Raw genomic sequence first — 22,120 nt, forward strand, 5'->3', positions numbered from 1 at the left:
AGGCAGCTATGCTCACCACTATACCACCAACGCGTTGTGTAAGAAGCTGGTATTTCCTAATATACTCATCTTCAACATCGATGAAACCGATTCAACATTCTCAATTATTGTTCTTTTAAGGATGTAATTTAATTTTAATTTTAATATTTTTAATTTCAACTTGGCTCCCTTTAGCCAGTGCATTTTGAACGCAACTTCCCAAAAAAACAGTCAAACAAACAAAAACGAGTCGATTTCGACCTTTTGGCGAAATTCGCTTTTTGAACCCACAATATTTTGAATCCAGTAAGTGATTCCTATCCGTCCACATTTTTACGGACGAGAAAAAAAACGTATTATTTTTTGCGATAAGTCTGCGTAGTGGTGGACATTTTCCATTAACTTATATATATTTCTGTAGTTCACCGTTGCACCAGAAGGTGGCGGCATGAGACTCTTTATGAGTGAGTCAGAAAGAATCATTCATTGAACCGATTTGTTCAAACACACGACTCATTCAGGGAAGTAACTGACAATTTTGCTCAAAACAGTGATTTTCGGTGGTGGGACGCCACAACACTGCACAAAAGTTAAACACACAGATCGGTTCATGAGCTCCTATCGGAATATTAGTATTGTTACTTATTATATCACGCTAATAGTCTCCAAAAATCACTTGATCTAACCTATGAAATAAATTCGGCAAATAAAGTGATTTCTTACATAACCAAACGAGCAATGGATAATTGGCAACTTGCTAGCTGAGTAATTAACAAAATATAACAAGTAGTTTTATTAGGCTACATTATAGCAATTTAACAAAAAACCTTAAATTATTGTGTGTTCAGGGGATGTTGCTGTGATTTATCTGAACTTGGTGTCTTATTAGGACTCTCTATAGGTGTTTTTTAATCCATGTTGAGAAATGAATGTGAATCTGATCAGAGAGACACATAGGGAGGGAAAAACATCACCAAAACCAAAACACGCTAGCCTGCAGTGTGCGCAACTGCGCATGCATCAAGTGCGTAACGTAAATATAGGACGTCATCACGCTAGACTCTGAACGAGAAAGGGTATTTTGGCATGATCGAGCATAACAAGTAACGTACGGACCGAGTTCAGCCGAGGACCCTGGAGCAAAGGTAAGTTAGAGAAGTTACCTTCAGTTATCTAGTGCGGAAGAAGAAGGTCTTTGTAAAGGTGTTCTTCACTGAGTAAGACACAAACCAACTGTGAGCTCGAGCCAAAGCAGGTGAGTCGATGTGCGACACTCAATAGAAATGTGCGTCTGGTTTAAAACAGGCTGCAGTGGTTGCGCAGTCAGTGCTGTTTATCGAGCTATTTTTATCTTTTATTGAGTGTAATTATGAATATCTGAACGTGTTGAAAATGTGAGCTCTGTCAAGAACATGTCTGTGTCATATTTAACCTAAAAAAAATAAAAAATGAAATAATACATTATATTTTGCTTAGTGCATGCATTTTAAAATGAGACTTTTGTATTATATATAATTGTTCAACATTTATTTGAAACCGAATACAGTATACATTTATAAATCTCTTTAATGCACCTTTTGATCAATTTAATGCAGAATGAATGTTAAATAAATAAAATAAAAAGTTATTTCACACAAACAAACCTGCTCCCAAAATTTGAATGGTAGAGTTTCATGACTTTTGTTCCGCAGCAATGAGAACTATAAGTCATGAATATAAGGAAAAGAATCATAATCATGTGTGTAATAACAAGCGGTCTGGTCCTGCAGGACAGTGGAGCGGGATGTTGCCTGATAAAGATGGACCGAGTGGAGGTGGAGGGATCCGGGACGGCCCCGGGATAGAAGACCCTTCAGTTACCCTGTTCAGAGAATACCTGCGGCTGAAGACTGTCCACCCAGAGCCTGACTACGGTACCTGAGTAGAGACAACCTCACAGGAGATAGTCTTTCACCACCTCGGTTTAGCTTTATGACTACAGTTAACCTTTGCCCTCAAATTCGTGTTGACCCCTACGGTGTCTAGAAATGTTGTCTAGGTAGGCAGATCACTTGGTTTAAGACCGGCTGCTTTGCCTTGAAAGGTGTTGTAACGCATTATTAATGACATTCAGCCAAAGTGCATTAGCTGATCTCTGAACTCTGTCTCAAAGTGCTGAATATTTATAAACTAGCAGGTTATTACTGACTTTTATTTAACCTAAATTGTTTGTTATAATATATGCTGAAATACAGAAGAGTCTTAAAGGGAAAGTTCACCAAATGAAAGTCTAATGTTGTTCCAAATCTGTATGACTTTATCCTTCTATGGAACACAAAAGATGATAGTTGAACATGCATAGATAGTTTTGGTACCCGTTGACTTCCATTGTATGGATAATTCTCAAAATATCTTCTATGTTCTACAGAAGAAAGAAAATAATGCTGGTTTGGAACGACATGAGCGACAAATTCTGGCATTTTGTCAGATGAAATATAAAGTATTTTTATAACATATTAATCATTTAAGTTTTAAGTGCATGCGTTTTTAAGCATTGCGGTTTACAAACAGGTGATTTTAAACCGCTGAAGCGCAATTAGTAGCGAAAGAGAGTATATGCGTGCGCTCTTTCTCAGCACTGTCCGACATGAATCCATGACCGTCTTAATGTGTGAGTCAATGAGTTATTCGTTCAAACGACCGATTCGTTCAGGAATGAGGCAGTTGTTTATAAATGAGTCATTGAATCCTTCACTCAAATTATTAGTTCAAAACGCTGCATCATTCATTAATGAAACACTGAGTGTTGCTATGAGATGCGCTATAGTTCTGCAATCTTTGTTTGGAACTATTTTCGGTCTAAAATGTAAGCGTCTTAATATCAACTACTTGTTTATTGAACTGTTGTATGAAATCAGTGTCACATTTTCAGTCGTGATGGTATTCAGCACTATTGGTCGTGTGATGTTGCTTAAAGCTCCACTGTGTAACTTTTTTTAGTTAATTCTTAGCTTAAAACACTTATGTTTTTAAAAATATATGTGCTCGTTAATGTACACTTACTTCTTTCAAGTAATAAAGTATTCTCGTAAGTTTATAATATGCCATTGAAAATACATACAGTTGAGGGGTTCGAATGCGGGTCACCATGTTGCCCCTCCATCTTGAAAGTACATTAGCCAAAGAGGGACATACCCGTAAATTCAAGCTTCGCCTTTCGCGTTTTAACACTCGATGGCACCGTGTCGAATGTGGAAGAGGTCGAACTGGAAGCCATGTTAATCTTGGACTAAATCGGCCACTGTAGGAGTTAAAACGAAATCGGAATTGAGAGGAATAGAAACTAATATTCATTAGATGGTCATATACCTTTTCACCGCTAGTTGGGGGAAAATATCACACAGTGTAGCTTTAACTGTATCATAGGTTACAAATATAAAAACTCCACATTTTTACCGCAGTATGTTAACTGAGTTTCTCTGAGTGAGCGGCGCTCATTTGTTGCGATTTCTACTTGAGAGGCTGCACAACCTTCTTACCATCAATACATTATATATTACATATATATTTATTCACCATCAGTTGCCCCTTCAGGGCTCCAGACTGCGACCAAATGGTCGCATTTTGCGACTAAAATTTGAGAGTGTGCGACTGAATTTTACACACAGTCGCACATGTGCGACCAGTAAATTTTACTGCTGTCGGTACTGGAGAAATTAAGAAAAATTTATAGACGTTATATCTTGCAACTTCTATCTTTGCCAGCCGTTTTTATATGAGATAATATTAATGCCAGCCGTTTTTATATGAGATAATATTAAGCCATTTGTCCGTGATTTTTGCTATTCGCAATCCAGAAGAGAGAGCAAGCGAGCGACCTCTCTCACGTGGAGCTACAGCGCACACAACACTACAGTCAGCTTAATGAATGACGATGGCCAAGAGAACTAAAACGTTTAGTCTGCTTACACTTTAGGGCTGTGCTGTGATATTAATCTAATTTTATTTTCGATTTCGGCTTTCAAGAATTATAAAAAGAAGATATGAGGTAAAACTATTCCTATAAACGAACGTGTTCCGTCGAGCGCAACATCCTTTCCTTCACAGCAGTGCACCGTAATTTCTCCCTAAACCTAAACTTAATATCAGAATCAGAGATTGTTGTAAAATGCAGTCTCTACTGTTGTTAAATTGCGGGACATGTTTGATAATAAAAATGGCTTTTAAATGCACAATAATACGCGCAAGAGACGCTGTTTCCAAGGCGGCTTATGTGTGTGTGCTGCGAAATGGACCGACTTGCACATTATATTTTAGGCTTTGTGTGCGCGTCTAAACCATCAAATACACAACAAATAGCCTGTGTCAAAATGACCGGATTGGAGAGTAGTCATCTTAACAGTTTATATCTTAAATGGGCTTAAATAGTTTGGAGAAATAGGAGAATATGATATTATTAGTTCTGCATTCGGTCTTAAAGGGGAAGCGTCTAATACACCTGCTGACGATTGAGCCATTCATTCGAATCAAACAAAAGGCAAAGAGAAAATATTCACATCTCTTGAATGAATAACTTTAGCTTTTATAAGCATTAATCTATCAATTTATACAGTGAAAACTATGCAGTGTTATATTATATACATTTCATTACTTTCTTAGATTTCTTTGTAGGTTTGTTCTTTCTTAGTAATATTAATGTTAGCAGACCTTCCTGAAATTAAAGCATTTAATTTCATTTGAATTAAAATGTCTTTGTTTTATTGTGTATTTATTCAACATTTGTTTGCACTTTGTTCTTATGTTGTATCTTATCTTGTATCTGCATATAAAACAAAAAAATGCCTGCACACTGGTCCATTTACAAATAGATGTTTTATATTTGTTTTGTTCAAACATTGCTGTTTCTTTTGCTATAGAGATATTTTACTTTTCTGATTATCAAGCAATGTTAATTATGTTCTTAATTAGTTTTTTTTTTTTTTTCATTAAAAAAATATATAAAAAGAACCGATAAGAATACCGTTACAGGAACCGGATCGATAAGCAGTATCGGTAAGAGTAGTAAAACCGTTAAAACCTTAACAATACCCATCCCTATTAGTAATACAGTGGAAATTAGTAAATTTGGTTAGCATGTTGATTTACGGTGTGTGCCCCTACATTTTCTGGTTGTGCCCCTAAACTTTTCAGTTGGGGGCCATTGTGCTCCTAGTGAAAAAAGTTAGTCTGGAGCCCTGCACTTACACTACATGAATGCAGAATCATTCTCACGTTTTGGTGATTTGATTCAGGATTCTTGTCTGGTCGGCAAGTAAAATTCTCTTTCACTTCACCCCTTCAAAGCTCCACTTGTCCCGGACCAGCATGTCAAGCCCTGATTTATACATGTAGTATTTTAGGTTTGTAGTATATTTAATTTGTGTCTTTGTTCTACTGTAGTTCTTTGCTCTTTTTTACCACAGTTTACTTGTCTTCTGTAAGCATTTTTTTTTAGGTTAGTATTAGTTTTTTTTAACGATACTGAAATGGTGATAAGAATTATGAAATTTTAGTGGTATCAAAAATGTTGATATCATAACCTATAAATATATCGTTATTGTGAAATAGCATTGCTCATATTGTGATAAGATTTTGGTCATATCGCCCACCTCTAATTTAAGGTCACAATAGGGGCTTAGTAGCGGCTATTTAGTTTCTAGTTTTTTTAGTTGCAGCGTTTATTCTTAACACAGAACTAAATCATAAAGTAACACAGTCGTATAATATTTAGTTTACATTTGTTGTGAACTTCTGTTGTTTCTTGAAGTAGAGACCAGGAGAACTTGGATAGGTTTTTCAGCAGGATTCTTTATTGAGAAAAACCGTGCTGTCTTTCCGCTTAGGTTCCAAGTCTGACTAAAGCCAGTTGAACATTGTATTTTATATACATTTCAAGGGGAGGGATTATACAGCAGGGGAGGAGACATAGGAAAATAGAGACACACCCCAAACATTCCTGTCTCATCAGCCGTAATTCAATCAGCATAACAGTGTCATTCAAATGCATAGATGCTAATCCAATCACTCAGGCAGTATTGCTCTAAACTTGTCATGGGAAATAGTCAGGAAGTGCATAAAGACAAAATACTTAATGTCTCAACCACTTACACAGCCTGACGTAATCTCCTTAGAATTTCCTCAAGTTTACTTCAAAATGTAAAACACAAATATAGATAATGTTTTCAGTTATATTCTATTACATTGGAACTTAGATATAACAATGTATAAATTTGTAATCCAACACATTTTACGTTTACTTTTTTATATCCATTAAGAAACCTTAAACCATACCTGTTGAAAAGTTACATTGTTTTGTTTCATGGAACTGTCAGTAGAATAAAGAAAAAAAAAATATACATAAAAATCTTGAAATAAAATAATATTCAGCACCTGTGTCTAAAATTAATGAGGGGCATTAGTTTGATTAACTGGGGCATTCATTTTGATGTATTGTTTTTTGTTTATTATTTATTTATTTATTATTATTTTATTTATATTGCCTCTTATTAATTTTAAAAACTAATACAATCAACTGTAATCATTTGCATGATCATCTGCTGTAAATAAAATGTTATATGCTTGTAATAACAAGAATGAATTAATATTTAATTTAATAATAGGAAAATAATATCATATTTATTATTTTATTATTTAAATCTCCTGATGCAAGATTATAGATGCGCTATAGTTGGAAGGGTTTTCTGTATTGGATTTTATCTCTCAAAGCGATAGATATCATTTTAAAAATGTGGGAATTAGCAGAAATGATTTAATGTTTACATGAGGTAAACATAAAGCTTCTTGGGTTATATGTTTAATGTACTGTATATAATTACTGTCATAAAACGGCCCATTTTAAATGTTTACATGCATTTCTTTTTCTCCTTTGAGCAGCGATGAAATATTGTTCTTGTAAATATTCTAGCATTTCGGTAATAAAAGTGTAAGCTATATCTTTAAAATGCTACCAAATTACAGTGAAGCGCAAGTGTACGGTGCTCGGCAATGGTCAAAAAGGATTTAAACTGAATTTTTAATTGATCTGTTCTTGTAAACTCTCTTACATACTGACGAATGTAAATAGATGATGATAAAAATGAACAACTTGGTCTCTGAATGTGATGGATAATGATTATATGAAACACAACCTTTGGTCATCACAAATGAAAAGTTGCTGAGTATCATGTAACTGTGATCTGTCAATCAATCATTGTCAGATGGGGCTTTAAGATTCCTGGAGCGGATTGCAGAGGAGCTCGGCTTACCCATGAAGAAAGTGGAGGTAATGATTTGTGTGCCGGATCTGTCTAACTTTCATCATGTTCTCCGTCACGCACCTCCACATTAATTGAGCCTTTCACCATCTCTGACTGTCAGGTGTGTCCCAGTCGAGTCGTGGCGATCATCACATGGGTCGGCACCAGGCCAGAGCTGAAGTCTGTTGTGCTGAACTCACACACTGATGTTGTTCCTGTGTATGAGGTACGACCGTAACACATCAATCACCCCTCAGATCAAACGACATGGCTCGGGATCTCACTGATATGCTGTGTGTCCATCTTCAGGATCACTGGAAATATGACCCGTTTTCTGCTGTTAAAGATGTGGATGGAAACATCTATGGCAGAGGAACTCAGGATATGAAATCTGTCACGATACAGTGAGTTTAAAACCAACTAGCAAATTAAAGAGGTCCTATTATGTTTTTTCCATGTTCATCTTTCTTTAGTGTGTGATGTGTTCCTCCAGCGGGAGTTCTTCTCTATATCAGTGTCCGTGTTTCTGAACTCTCTGAAAAGCCTCCATTGTAGTCTTGAGTTTTCTTCTGGGAACAAACACGTCACAATATTCCTTATTCAAATAATTCATATCTAACTCTAAATAAAGGGGCAGGGCCTGGTTGAGTTTGTAGTTGAAACTGGACTGTTTCAATCTTTGAATTGAATTGAAAAAATTAGCACAAATACAATAGAACAAAGATAAGAAAAAAAGAGAATATTTTTGTTGTTTTATCAATATTAATGACAGACACATTATATTGTTACACATGCATTTTCTTTCTCAACTGTTTGTTTATTTAAAGTTCCCATCCATCCATCCAACATCTTCCGCTTATCCGGGGCCGGGTCGCGGAGGCAACAGTCTAAGCAGAGACGCCCAGACTTCCCTCTCTCTAGCCACTTCCTCCAGCTCTTCCGGGGGAACCCCTAGGCGTTCCCAGGCCAGCCGGGAGACATAATCCCTCCAGCGTGTCCTAGGTCTTCCCCGGGGCCTCCTCCCGGTGGGACATGCCTGGAACACCTCCCTGGGAAGGCGTCCAGGAGGCATCCGAAATAGATGCCCGAGCCAACTCAGCTGGCTCCTCTCGATGTGGAGGAGCAACGGCTCTACTCTGAGCTCCTCCCGAGTGACAGAGCTTCTCACCCTATCTCTAAGGGAGCACCCAGCCACCCTACAGAGAAAGCTCATTTCGGCCGCCTGTATCCGGGATCTTGTCCTTTCGGTCATGACCCACAGCTCATGACCATAGGTGAGAGTAGGAAGGTAGATTGACCGGTAAATCGCGAGCTTTGCCTAACAGCTCAGCTCCTTCTTTACCACGACAGACCGGTACATCGACTGCATTACTGCAGAAGCTGCACCGATCCTTCTGTCAATCTCCCGTTCCATCCTTCCCTCACTCGTGAACAAGACCCCAAGATACCTGAACTCCTCCACTTGAGGCAGGAACTCTCCACCAACCTGAAGTGGGCAATCCACCCTTTTCCGACTGAGAACCATGGCCTCGGACTTGGAGGTGCTGATTCTCATCCCAGCCGCTTCACACTCAGCTGCAAACCGTCCCAGTGCACGCTGAAGGTCCTGGTCTGAGGAGGCCAACATGACAACATCATCCGCAAAGAGCAGCGACGAAATCGTGTGGTCCCCAAACCGGACACTCTCCGGCCCTTGGCTGCGCCTAGAAATTCTGTCCATAAAAATTATGAACAGAACCGGTGACAAAGGGCAGCCCTGCCGGAGTCCAACATGCACCGGGAACAGGTCTGACTTACTGCCGGCAATGCGAACCAAACTCTTGCTCCGGTCGTACAGGGACCGAACAGCCCTCAGCAGGGGGCCGCCGACCCCATACTCCCAGAGCACCCTCCACAGAATGCCACGAGGAACACAGTCGAATGCCTTCTCCAAATCCACAAAACACATGTGGACTGGTTGGGCAAACTCCCATGAACCCCCCAGCACCCTGGAAAGGGTATAGAGCTGGTCCAGTGTTCCACGACCGGGACGAAAACTACACTGTTCCTCCTGAATCCGAGGTTCCACTATCGGCCGAATTCTCCTCTTCAGTACCCTGGCATAGACTTTCCCGGGGAGGCTGAGAAGTGTGATCCCCCTATAGTTGGAACACACTCTCCAGTCCCCCTTCTTGAAAAGAGGAACCACCACCCCGGTCTGCCAGTCCAGAGGTACTGTCCCCAACCGCCATGCAATGTTGCAGAGGCGTGTCAGCTAAGACAGCCCCACAACATCCAGAGACTTGAGGTACTCAGGGCGGATCTTATCCACCCCCAGTGCCTTGCCACCGAGGAGTTTTTTAACTACCTCGATGACTTCAGCCCGGGTGATGGGCGAGTCCTCCTCCGAGTCCCCAGCCACTGCTTCCTCAAGGGAAGACATGTCGGTGGGATTGAGGAGATCCTCAAAGTATTCCTTCCACCGCCCGATGATATCCCCAGTTGAGGTCAACAGGTGCCCATCTCCACTGTAAACAATGTTGGCAGGGCACTGCTTCCCCCTCCTGAGGCGTCGAATGGTTTGCCAGAATCTCTTCGAGGCCAACCGATAGTCTTTCTCCATGGCCTCACCGAACTCCTCCCAGGCCCGATTTTTTGTCCTCCACGACTGCCCGTGCTGCAGTCCGCTTGGCCTGCCGGTACCTGTCAGCTGCCTCCGGAGTCCCACAAGCCATCCAGGCCCGATAGGACTCCTTCTTAAGCTTGCCGGCATCCCTTACTTCCGGTGTCCACCACCGGGTTTGGGGATTGCCGCCTCGACAGGCACTGGAGACCTTACGGCCACAGCTCCGAGCAGCCGCAGCGACAATGGAGGTGGAGAACATGGTCCACACTGGATCCGGTCGAAGATCTCTCTGACAGGGGGCTCGGCCAAACGTTCCCAACAGACCCTCACAGTACGTTTGGGTCTGCCGAGTCTGTCCAGCTTCCTCCCCCGCCATCGGATCCTACTCACCACCAGGTGGTGATCAGTTGACAGCTCCGCCCCTCTCTTCACCCAAATGTCCAAGACAAATGGCCGAAGGTCTGATGACACGACCACAAAGTCGATCATCGACCTCCGGCCTTGGGTGTCCTGGTGCCACGTGCACTGATGGACACCCTTATGCTTGAACATGGTGTTCATTATGGACAAACCGTGGCTAGCACAGAAATCCAATAACAGAACACCGCTCGGGTTCAGATCAGGGGGGCCGTTCCTCCCAATCACGCCCCTCCAGGTGTCACTGTCACAGTCTCCAGTTGGAGCAGACTACCCCTGTAGTCAATTATTTTATCCCTTAAAACTCATCTTTGATCACCAAAATGACATATTTAAGTTTTTCTCCTTTGAAAAAAAAAAACGATTCATGCCTTAAAATAGCTTGAATGTAACTCCACACCCTTGCTTCATTTAGTACACTATGAATATGCAAATGAGCCCCTCTCACACACCAGCTCAGTCAACTTTTACTCAAGTAACTGTAGTAAACTCTGCACATTTTGGTTGAAATCATGAACATTCTGTCAGTGTAAATCAATAGTATTCTTAGCTGCAAATCCAACCGATTGATTAGAAATAATAGAGAGAGCCTATTAAGCCAGTCTGAAGGTCTTTGCCAAATTGGGTGACCGTAGCTTGAAAGCTTTTGGACTGCTATAGTCAGAAAAATTTTATCCTCTGCTAGGTTTTGGTTAGATAAGACCAAACACACTATGTGTGAAATTAATAATAATTTGTTCTCTAATTTTCTAATGTTCTCTAGTTGATTATGTATTGAAGTTTTGATTCCTTGTTCATGTTGCTCTGCAGGTACATTGAAGCGATTCGCAGACTGAAGGCAGCTGGGAAGAGGTTTTCTCGCACTATCCATTTAACGTTTGTCCCAGGTCAGTCTTCACCGACGAGTTATGGACCTTAAGCTGTAGTCAAATTAGCGAAATCTCACAGGCAAAAATGGTCCATTGTCTGGTGCCAATAGTGTCATGATGTACACACACACAGAAGTCACTTTCAAACCAAGCAGGTTTCAAATTGAACCCATTGCGGAATCAGTGTGGGGAAATTTTTCGCCCTAACATGAAATTCCTGATCACATGTATTCCTATTGAAATGCCTGTGAAAATTTGCCCAAAAAAGCAGTAAATGGACCGCACTTATAGTCAGGGTAGACGCCATAAGCTGTTTCCATCCGAAGTTTCAAGTTTAACTTTTGAATATCCTGGCTCTTCCCAGCTTTATAATGACAGTGAGGGTGAGTAAATGATGGGATAATTTAAATTTTTAGGTGAACTATCCCTTTAAGGCCTTAAAGAGTTTTTTGTATGCTAGAATTTTTTTTATACATTCTTAAAAATAAAGGTTCCAAAGGTTTTTCACAGTGATGCCATTTTTCTTATTATAATAACCTAAAGACCCTTTTTGTGCAGTGGAACGATTCCATGGATGTTAGATGGGGCTTTCTCTCCTGACAAACCTTTCATTATTTCTATAACTATTGGCGGAAATACTAGTTTTTTTTGGCGCATTCGCACCGCGGGAACTGAGAACGATTTTAGTCATGGGACCGCCTCCTAAAGGGAAACAATTAGCTTGTACCTCAGACACTAGGATCTAACCCAGGACTTTAGGAACTACCAGCGTAAGTGTACGTTGATTGGCCGAACCCGTACGAAACACCAGCACCCGGCATTTTTTTAAAAGCCACAGGTTACATACTCACTTGCTCATGTGACTCATGACAGTGTGAATGGCACAAACCACACGGAATCTGATCTTTTCTATTCCGATTTGTGCCGTTTCCATAATTGGTATTAAATCCGATACAGGTTGGATGTTTTGCAATGCGACCTCATACTTTTACGTCACTCAAGAGCAACATACGTCACAATTCTGCACTCATGGGAGTCAAGCAAAACATGAGATATTAGCCATATAAAACAACAATGTGGACAGCTATACAAAAAAAATAGGTTCTGAGCAAGATATTTGAATTAAGCACTAAGGCTTGCAGTGTGAACCTAGCCGTAGTTCTTGGTGGATCGCTCTGGTGCTACCCAATGCGGAAGCCCTGAAGATCCTTCTATGGAACCACTAAAGAACCTTTATTTCTAATAGTGCATGTGTATGTAATTCCAAATCTTCACTGGTTGACCTACACCAAAACACACAACAACACAATCTATCTACCAGAATGTATGTATATCCTACAAACCTCTGGTGCTTTTAATGTTCCTAACAGATGAGGAGGTCGGCGGTCACAAAGGAATGGAGACGTTCGTGAAGCACCCTGAATTTCTCAAGTTGAACATCGGTTTTGCCCTCGATGAAGGTGAACAATACTGTAGATTCCGTCTTCTAGTTCCTGTGGGCGCTTTAGGATACTCAAACATGTAGAATTTGAATTTGTTATATACAGTTACATCATTTTAGTACCACCAAAAACAAGAAGACACAACCTGCGCTCACTTACACAAATTCACAACAGTACCAGTCTGTGCAATTCAATATGCATAAAATGTACTTTATAAACTAAATTTAAACAGGATATTAAGAAGATGTTTTGCCTGTTTTATTTGTTCACAGGTTTGGCAAACCCAACTAATGCCTATACTGTCTTCTACGGAGAAAGAAACCCCTGGTGTGAGTATCTGTGTGTGTGTCTGTGTGTGTGTGTGCCAGGGTGTGTGTTTGTATGCCAGTGTGTGTGTGTGTGTGTGTGTGTGTGTGTGTGTGTGTGTTGATGTTAGTAAACATGTGCTGTGTGCTGCAGGGATCACAGTTCGCTGTCCAGGAAGTCCAGGTCATGGTTCCAGGTTTGTGGAGAACACAGCAGCAGAGAAACTAGTGAGTGTGTTCAGAGTGTCATGTGACAAAACACACTTGAGTCTGTAGATATAAGCCATTGATGTGAAGTCTAATTTACCAAGAAAAAATGGCAATTATTTTATATTAGATTTTTTTAAAAAGGGTTAAAAAAAGAACAAAAAAACTTTTAAATGACAGGTCAAAAGTTTGGAAAATTACTTGTGTTAAATTAAATGTTCCTGAAAGACGTCTCTTCTGCTCACCAAGACTGCATTTATTTGATCAAAAATACAGTAAAAACAGCAATATTGTAAATATTATTACAATTTAAAATAACTGTTTTCTATGTGAATATATGTAAAAATATATATTTATTCCTGTGATCAAAGCTGAATTTTCAGCATCATTACTCCAGTCTTCAGTGTCACATGATCCATCAGAAATCATTCTAATATGATGATTTATTATCAATGCTGGAAACAGTTGTGCTGCTTAATATTTTTTCATAACCTGTGGTAATTTTTTCAGGATTCATTGATGAATAAAAAGCTAAAAAGAACAGCTTTTATTCAAAACAAAATTAATCACTTTTTATCAATTTAACACATCCTTGCTGAGTACAAGTATTAATAAAAAAAAAGAAAAAGGACTGACCCCAAACATTTGACCAGTAGTGTATATTGTTAGAAAATATTTCTATTTTAAATAAATGCTGTTCTTTTCAAACTTTTTATTCATCAATGAATCCTGAAAACATATATCACAGGCTATAAAAAAATATTATTCAGTACTACTGTTTCCAACATTGATAATAAATCATCATATTAGAATGATTTCTGAAGGATCATGTGACACTGAAGACTGGATTAATGATGCTGAAAATTCAGCTTTGATCACAGGAATAAATTATATTTTAAAGTATATTAAAATAGAAAACCATTATTTTAAATTGTAATAATATTTCTGTATTTTTGCTCTAATAAATGCAGCTTTGGTGAGCATAAGAGATATATTTCAAAACATTTTCTAAAATCCTACAGAACTTTGAACGCTAGCTTAATTCATACTTAAAATTGTCCATAAACATAAAATGAAGAATCAATAAGCATAAAATAAGTGATATCTTCACTCATTTTTCAGGGTGCAGCAAACGGGTGTTGAATATTGGAAACAAATGTCGTTTTAAACTACTTTAAACGGCATTTTCAGCGTGTGTAAAAGTTGCGGATGCAGTTTTAATGTCCATACCTCAGCAACTACACAAAATATCTGTATTTTAAAGAAATCTGCAGGATTTATGAACCAATGAAGTAGTTTAAAATTGTGAGAAAATACACAAATAACCTAAAATCATGAAGTTTATTTGATGTGTTTCTGCTGTGTCACAGCGGCGAGTTATAAACTCCTTCCTGGAGTTCAGAGAGACAGAGAGACAGCGGTGAGCTTTATTCAGAGGTTGACTTTAAACACATGCTTACAGGAGAGCTGGTAAATGTGGAAATACACCTGTCTGTGTGGTTTGCAGGCTGAACACCAGCGAGTGTTTCACTCTTGGTGATGTCACCACTATTAACATGACGATGGTGAAAGGGGGCGTGGCTTACAATGTGGTCCCTGCAGAGATGGACGTCAGCTTTGACCTGAGGATCCCTCCCACTGTAAACCTGCCGGTGTGTATCTGGAGCCGTCTTCATGAGGTTCATTGACTTTGAGCTGCTTGTGATTTGCAGTTGTGTTCATTCTGCAGGAGTTTGAAGAGCAGATTAAAGTCTGGTGCAGAGAAGCCGGTGACGACGTGACGTATGATTTTGCACAGGTCAGATTTATTTTTACACGCAACATCAAACACTGATTCAACTGGCCTGATCTCACGTCTGTTATTTCATATGTCTGCCAGGAGACTAATGGGGCATTTACACGACACAAGACTTTATGCGTTTTGGCTGTTCATTAACATAACAATGGCGTTTTGGGGGCCTGAAAACTTAAATTTATGAAAATTATACCGTTATCGTCTCAGTGTAAACTACAAAAACATGAATCTGTGAAAAATCTCATGCGCATGTGTATCATGTGTTCAGTCTATAGACGCGTAGTGTTTCTTTACAAAGTGACGTCGCCATCTACTGGCCTGACATGAGTAATGCAGCGTGATCGTTTTGACAACGTTGTAGTCTGTATGCGTAAAGCGCAGAGGAAAAACGTTTCAGTTTTTAGTACATCGTTGTCATGTAAACGTTCCTTTAATCCATTGGATGATTTACCTTTGACATTAGCCAGAATGATGTCAATACATGAAAAATTATGTAAAAACTGTGAATTCAAATACCTCATCATATGCAAACACAAGGGAAGACACTTTGACAAAGCCTTGTCAAAAGTTGAAATAGTTAAATAAGCACAATGGTTGGATTGGTGATCTGAACATTTACTGGCCATAAATATTTCTTACGGCCCATGAAAGTGTATTTCTCATTATTTAATATGTATGAAATAATTAATGTATTATGTTGTTTATTTAGCATTATTTCAAATAAATGTATTTAATATATTATATATATATATATATATATATATATATATATATATATATATATATATATATATATATAATTAGTGCTGGGCATCGATTAAAAAACATTTTTTCTGTAATTAATCGCGATTAATCGCAAGGTTTTTAACATTTTACGTTTTTAATATTTTGATATTGTAATAATTTCAGTTACTCTCCAAATTAATGTATAAACAATTTAAAGACAGCATATTTTAAATATGTGTTGTATTGTCATATTTTTATGAATGAAGGTCAGTATCACTGATACTAAAGTGTCTATGAAACATTAATGACGTTACATTACAGTATAACTGAAAGCTCCCAATTTCAACATTTATTAGGCTTTAAAAAAACCAACTTTTAATTTAAGTGAACTTAAAACAATCTTTACATAAACCCAAAATAATAAATGTTATATTTACCCATGGCCTTCCCTGTTATACATATACAGAAATGTAATGGTTATCTTTCTTAACTGCATAAATAATAAATTAAATATAGATGAATCATCATTAAAGCTAAAATTGTCTCTGTTCCCGTTGTTCTTTGATGAACATTAATGACAGGCATCATCAGTGCTACTGTCTCTTTAAGAACGACCGCGGATCTCACCCGATGTCCCGCGCATCTCATTTCCTCACAACTCTTTAAGTTCATTTAAGACGTTATTTAACTAATTTAAGACTCCTAATATGAGAATACTCAAAATCCTCTGTGTTATTGTTTGTTCAAGAGCAAAAGAGAACTCGATGTGAGCAGGAAACTGACGCGAGTCTATCTATGCGTCGAGTGTGTGTGTGTGTGTGTGTCCCTTGATTAGCTGACATGAGACGCATCCACACAGACAGGACACTGACACACACACACACACACACACACACAGACAGGACATTGGCATACAGCGCGTTCGCTTGTGTCTTGTCACGCTTGGAAGCATTTACATGAATAAGAGCGTGATGATCATGTAACGCTAAGCAAAAATGGATATAAAAACGGACGCTGCGTTATTTGCGTTAAATATTTTAATTGCGTTAAGCGGAAAAAAATTTTCGCCCGCGTTAACGCGTTAATTTGCCCAGCCTTAATATATATATGTGTATATATATGTATATATGTATATATATGTATATAGCCAGCCCCCATTTTTCATGGGCTGAACTCAAAGATCTAAGACTTTTTCTATGTACACAAAAGGCCTATTTCTCTCAAATATTGTTCACAAATCTGTCTAAATCTGTGTTAGTGAGCACTTCTCCTTTGCCGAGATAATCCATCCACCTCACAGGTGTGGCATATCAAGATGCTGATTAGACAGCATGATTATTGCACAGGTGTGCCTTCGGCTGGCCACAATAAAAGGCCACTCTAAAATGTGCAGTCACCGGGGGTGTCCAAAGGACAAGCACATGAAAGACTTAATGTCGAGCTCTGGAATCAGTGATGGCGAGTATATGAACCGGTGTCACTCACCAGTTGGCCAGTAAAAATTTTATTCATTCTAACATTGCATGAACGTGACCGGCACTCGGGACCAGCGCTTCATCGTCACGAAAGTTTAAGCCTTTACAATTTAAATATTCAAGTGCAAGAAGACACGAAAGGGAGCTCAATTTGTTACGGGCAAGCTGTGTGGAAAATTTGTTGAGAGAAAACAGTTGAGTTTTACCGTTTTCGAATCCATTCAGCCGATCTCCGGGTCTGGCGGTAGCACTTTTAACATAGCTTAGCATAGATAATTGAATCTGATTAGGCCGTTAGCATCTCGTTTAAAAATGACCAAAGAGTTTCAATATTTTTCTATTTAAAGGAACATGCCAACTTTTGGGGACTTTAGCTTATTGACCATATCCCCCAGAGTTAGATACCGTACATACCATTCACATCTCTGTGTGTGCCATAACTCTGTCTGACACACCCACCGCTAGCTTAGCTTAGCACAAAGACTGGAGATAAATGGCTCCATCTAGCCTACTGCTCAATAAGTGACGAAATAACGGCAACATTTTCCTCTTTACATGTTGTGATGTGTATAGTTACATCGTGTACTAAGACAGACGGAAAATGAAAAATTGCGATTTTATATTTCACAGCGTTAACTTCCGTCAACATCACCAACGTGACAACCTGCTTGCACGCGCTGCGTAATATCATTGCGCCGCTGCACACATGAAACAGCAGCAAAATTAATTGATTACTACGCAGTAATGAGAGTATAGTTCCTAGCCATATCCGTCTAGAAAATGGCAACTTTTCATTTTCTGTCGGTCTTAGTACACTTAGTATACACATCACAACATGTAAATAGGAAAATGTTGGCGTTATTTTGTCACTTATTGAGCAGTAGGCTAGATGGAGCCATTTACCTCCAGTCTTTGTGCTAAGCTAGGCTAGCGGTGGGTGTGTCAGACAGAGTTATGGCAAGCACAGAGACGAGAATCGTACATAGACTGGTACATCGAGTACTAAGTTGCGATTTTCTAGGAACTATACTCTCATTCCTGCGTAATAATCAAGGAACTTTGCTGCCATACTATGGGTGCAGCGGCGCAATGATATTACGCAGCGCCTGAAAATAGTCCCCAGCACGCTCCCTGTGCAAGCAGGTTGTCACGTTGGTTATGTTGACGGAAGTTAGCCTATTTTCAGGCACTGCATGATATCATCATATCATTGTATTTTTTTTTACATTTGATTACAATTTCTGTACCTGAAAATCTAGTTTAGACCTACATGAAAAACATGAAAGGAACTTTCTTTCATCTGTATGCTTGTTCTGTTGTATTTAATGTATGTATATTATACTGCATTCTATATACAGTACCAGTTAAAAGTTTGGACACACCACTGGGAAAGTGTGTCCAAACTTTTGACTGGTATTGTACTATAATATACACAAAGAATATCGGCCGATTATATCGATATCTGACTATTTTTTACTCCACAATATCGGTATCGGCCCCCAAAAACCCATATCGGTCGGGCTCTAATAGAATGGCTCATTCTAAGGTAATAAAAACACCGCGGTTCATTATGTTAGGTCTTTATACTCCACTGAAAACATAGTTATGTATATTATATTGCATTATATGTCAATAGATCCTCATAAATATTACACACTGCACCTTTAAATTCCTGTACCTGAAAAACACTTTTCATTTAATTTGTATCTTTGTTATATTGTATTTATTTGTGCTTTTGCTTGTAATTTGATGATCTGTTTTTATATTATTACTGTGTGTTTTCTTGTCTTTTAATAATGTTTTAAATGTATATGAGTTAGGATAGTGGTTTTAGCTGTGAAATTTGAATCGTGAATATATGTGTGTGTAAATCTGTGAGAACAAAAGATGTTTCTCCACATGATTTGTTTTTTTTCTGCTCTTCAGAAACACATGGACCAGAATTTCACGTCCACGGAGGACAGCGACCCCTGGTGGCACGCGTTCAGCTCTACCTGCAAAGCCATGTGAGAGAGAAGCACAGACGCTTTGAGCATGTGTGTTTATAGATGAACGTTTGTGACTCTGTCCGTCTCGTGACAGGAACGTGACTCTGAAGAAGGAAATCTTCCCTGCTGCCACAGACAGTCGCTTCATCAGGGAAGTAAGTGACTTTCACAAAGAACCTCTAACGAATATATCTACACTGTGTTGTGTAACATGTGACTTGTGTTTGTAGGTAGGTCTTCCTGCCATCGGCTTCTCTCCGATGAACCTCACCCCCATCCTCCTTCACGATCACAACGAGTACTTGAACGAGCAGGTGTTTCTGCGGGGCATCCAGGTGTACGAGCGCCTCGTGCCGGCCCTCGCTAATGTGGCTCCTCTGAGCGGAGAAGCGTAGATCAACTCTCTTTAAATCTCTCTCACACACAAACACACTGCTGCTTCTGCTCATGCCAGGCTGGTATTCGCACATATCGAGAAATACGTCTGCCGTAACACCAAAGATTGGGCTGATCCAATAGAATGAGGATCTAATGAACTCACTTTAATTAACTCAGGAGTTCCTTCCTTTCAATAATGTCTTAGATATGATTTTAAGTCTTATATATCAGCACAATTAAAAGCTGCTATAAAGAGTCATTTTAATTCATAAACGTTACAAATTGAACACACTTAAGTTAGGCATATAGCAAACCATATAGCTGTGCTTGCCATAGATGCATTATATTTTTTAATACAAATGATTTTGCAAACATATAGTTATGTATACTGAAACTGTGTTGGTCATTGATTACTGTGATATACACATTAATAATTATACACAATTATGTTGAGTCACATTTATGATTTTTACCTCAAGCTAACACAAGTCAGTCTCTTTGGTTGACTGGTGCTACTTTGCTCTCCTGAATAAACAAAAGTTAAGAGGTACCATATATCAACTCTGTCTGAAATTATTATTATTTTATTATGCGTGTATTATATTATTGTTCACAAGAGCTTGCTTTGAAATAATGAAATTCATTTGATTTAATTGTATCTTTCCCCTACTTGAGAAACTCAGTTTATGACGTTTCTCTTTTGTCTTCAAATGCACTATTATTAGCTTATTATGATTATCAATCTCTCTGTCTTCCTACGTCCCACAATTGCCTACATTAAACTTTTTATTATTTCCATATTTCATTATAGGCAACTATTAGACAGAAGGATGGATGGATGTTCTAATATGTATCATAGAGATATATAGTATTTTTACTCATGATTGGAAACAACACAAAACATTACAAATATTCTGAATGCCCGTCACACGTCTCTGTCAATCTCAAAACCATGCTCTTGGTAAACACTTTTGATACAGTTTCCAGTTTTAAACTTTTCCAATACAGTTTTAATGTGATTATTCACAAGAATAAAAGAGTGCTTATCTGTTTGTTTGAATAAAAAGCAACCATGGGACATAAAAAATCCAGAAGTTGAAAAACAGTAATATAATATATTACTGTTTATAAGTCTTCTGATGACTTACGGCAGCTTTTTGTGAGGAAAAATGTTCATTACCGCAAATTACAACCGATTTGAGGAATGGATGGATGGATAGATAGATAGATAGATGTGTTGCCCATTCTCAATGGGAAAGTGCCCAAGCAACATTGCTCAAAAAAGTTGCCCCGTGTATCATCAACTTGAGTGTAAAAATGTTATGCGTCAACCTGTGTCCTAACACATTAGTAATCCTAATGTAGCCTCAAGGGGGCGCCATGTGACGCAGTATCCCAGCAGGCTGTTCGCTCTGTGGCGTCGCAATCTGGAAGAGAGCGTTTCACCAGTTAAAATGTGCCTTTTCTTGTTTTGGTTGACCTCTAACATATGTTAGAAACAATAAGTTAAAACAGAATCTCTGCAACTCTTTTTCTCTATGATTGTATTAATCTAACTGTAGAGAAAGCCTTTGCTTTAAATATTGTCAAGCCTAATTTTCAGAAAGAAGTCTTATATGTTTATTAGGACATCTTGGGTCAAATATATATTTACACCAAAAAAGCGCATTGTAGTCTTTTCTTCTGTGTTTAATGTGGTGGCTGCACATTAAAATAACCCCCCAAAAACGTCCTAATAAATACTAATAATAGTGGACTCAAACTCGGCTCCTGGAAGGCCACATCCCTGCAGAGTTTAGCTCCAGCTCACCTGCTTGAAAAACCTTGATTATCTGGATCAGGTGTGTGTGATTAGGGCGGGAGCCAAACTCTGCAGGGGGGTATTCCAGAAAGCAAGGTTAACTTACCGTCACATATACCTTAAACTCTCGGTTGATTACCCGGGATGCTGGTTTAAAAAACGCATCCATGAGTAAGTTCAGACAACTCAAGAGTATGTTCCCAGTTAACACACAAGACATTCTCAACAGATCTATGATTCACCATGGAAACAGACTAAGGCCTTGTCCCAAATGGCACACTTCATGTGCACTTTCTGTCTTGTGGACTTACAATGGCCGCTGCGTGCGCTTGTCCGTTAAGTCTACGAGACCGCAGGGTGTCCCATTTGTCATTTTAGGTCTCAGAAGGGTGCTCGTGAGCGCCCCCTTTGAGGTCGATATGCCATCCATAAGAGAGTGAGTTGCCATGGTTACTTACATACCCTGAAAGTTACCTCCGTTTTTGGAACCGAAAGTTGAGGTTATCCGCTAACTTACTCTTAAACATACCCGGGTATGTCACATAACCTGCTTTCTGGAATACCCTACAGGACACAGGAGTTTGAGACCACTGAATCAAATCCATCCAGCCAAATTAACAACAACAATCTAACCCATGTTCATGCCGTTCCCCTAGAAAAATAAATTTGTTGTTTATGGTAATCGGTTTATTCATGGACGTTTAGAGTGCAGTGACAACAAGCAACAATATCCAGCAATATGTCCTTTGCTTATTTGAAGAGACATGCTTCCCTTTTTTTACTCTTCACTTCTGTAATGCAAATGTGTTGTGTCTACTGAAAAGCATCACTAAGAATCTAATGAAAATGATGATTAACC

General features: G+C 38.9%; 1 protein-coding gene across 2 annotated transcripts; it reads left to right on the plus strand.

Annotated features, from left to right (window-relative positions):
• The first annotated feature begins 994 nt into the window (after window positions 1–994).
• acy1 (aminoacylase 1) lies at window positions 995–21,117 on the plus strand. Of its 2 annotated transcripts, none has more exons than XM_079807851.1 (15): window positions 995–1,234; window positions 1,749–1,892; window positions 7,215–7,279; window positions 7,375–7,479; window positions 7,563–7,657; window positions 11,086–11,162; window positions 12,515–12,604; window positions 12,859–12,915; window positions 13,046–13,119; window positions 14,469–14,518; window positions 14,606–14,750; window positions 14,828–14,896; window positions 19,021–19,100; window positions 19,177–19,237; window positions 19,313–21,117. In XM_079807851.1, the coding sequence occupies exons 2-15, from the start codon at window positions 1,763–1,765 to the stop codon at window positions 19,475–19,477; spliced, it is 1,263 nt and encodes a 420-aa protein (XP_079663977.1). In that variant the 5' UTR covers window positions 995–1,234; window positions 1,749–1,762; the 3' UTR covers window positions 19,478–21,117. The 2 variants fall into 2 exon arrangements, with proteins under 2 accessions (XP_079663977.1, XP_079663976.1); XM_079807850.1 differs by having other exon boundaries at window positions 1,002–1,124.
• Window positions 21,118–22,120: the final 1,003 nt, after the last annotated feature.

Source organism: Gobio gobio (assembly GCF_949357685.1).
Source record: "Gobio gobio genome assembly, chromosome: 24".
Lineage (NCBI taxonomy): Eukaryota > Metazoa > Chordata > Actinopteri > Cypriniformes > Gobionidae > Gobio > Gobio gobio.

Bases quoted from the DNA above. Each gene is read 5' to 3' on its own strand.
- acy1 (XM_079807851.1), top strand. From the start codon at position 1,763: ATGTTGCCTGATAAAGATGGACCGAGTGGAGGTGGAGGGATCCGGGAC. The intron at 1,893-7,214 runs GTACCTGAGTAG...AATCATTGTCAG, and splicing joins CCACCCAGAGCCTGACTACG to ATGGGGCTTTAAGATTCCTG. The intron at 19,101-19,176 runs GTGAGAGAGAAG...GTCTCGTGACAG, and splicing joins AGCTCTACCTGCAAAGCCAT to GAACGTGACTCTGAAGAAGG.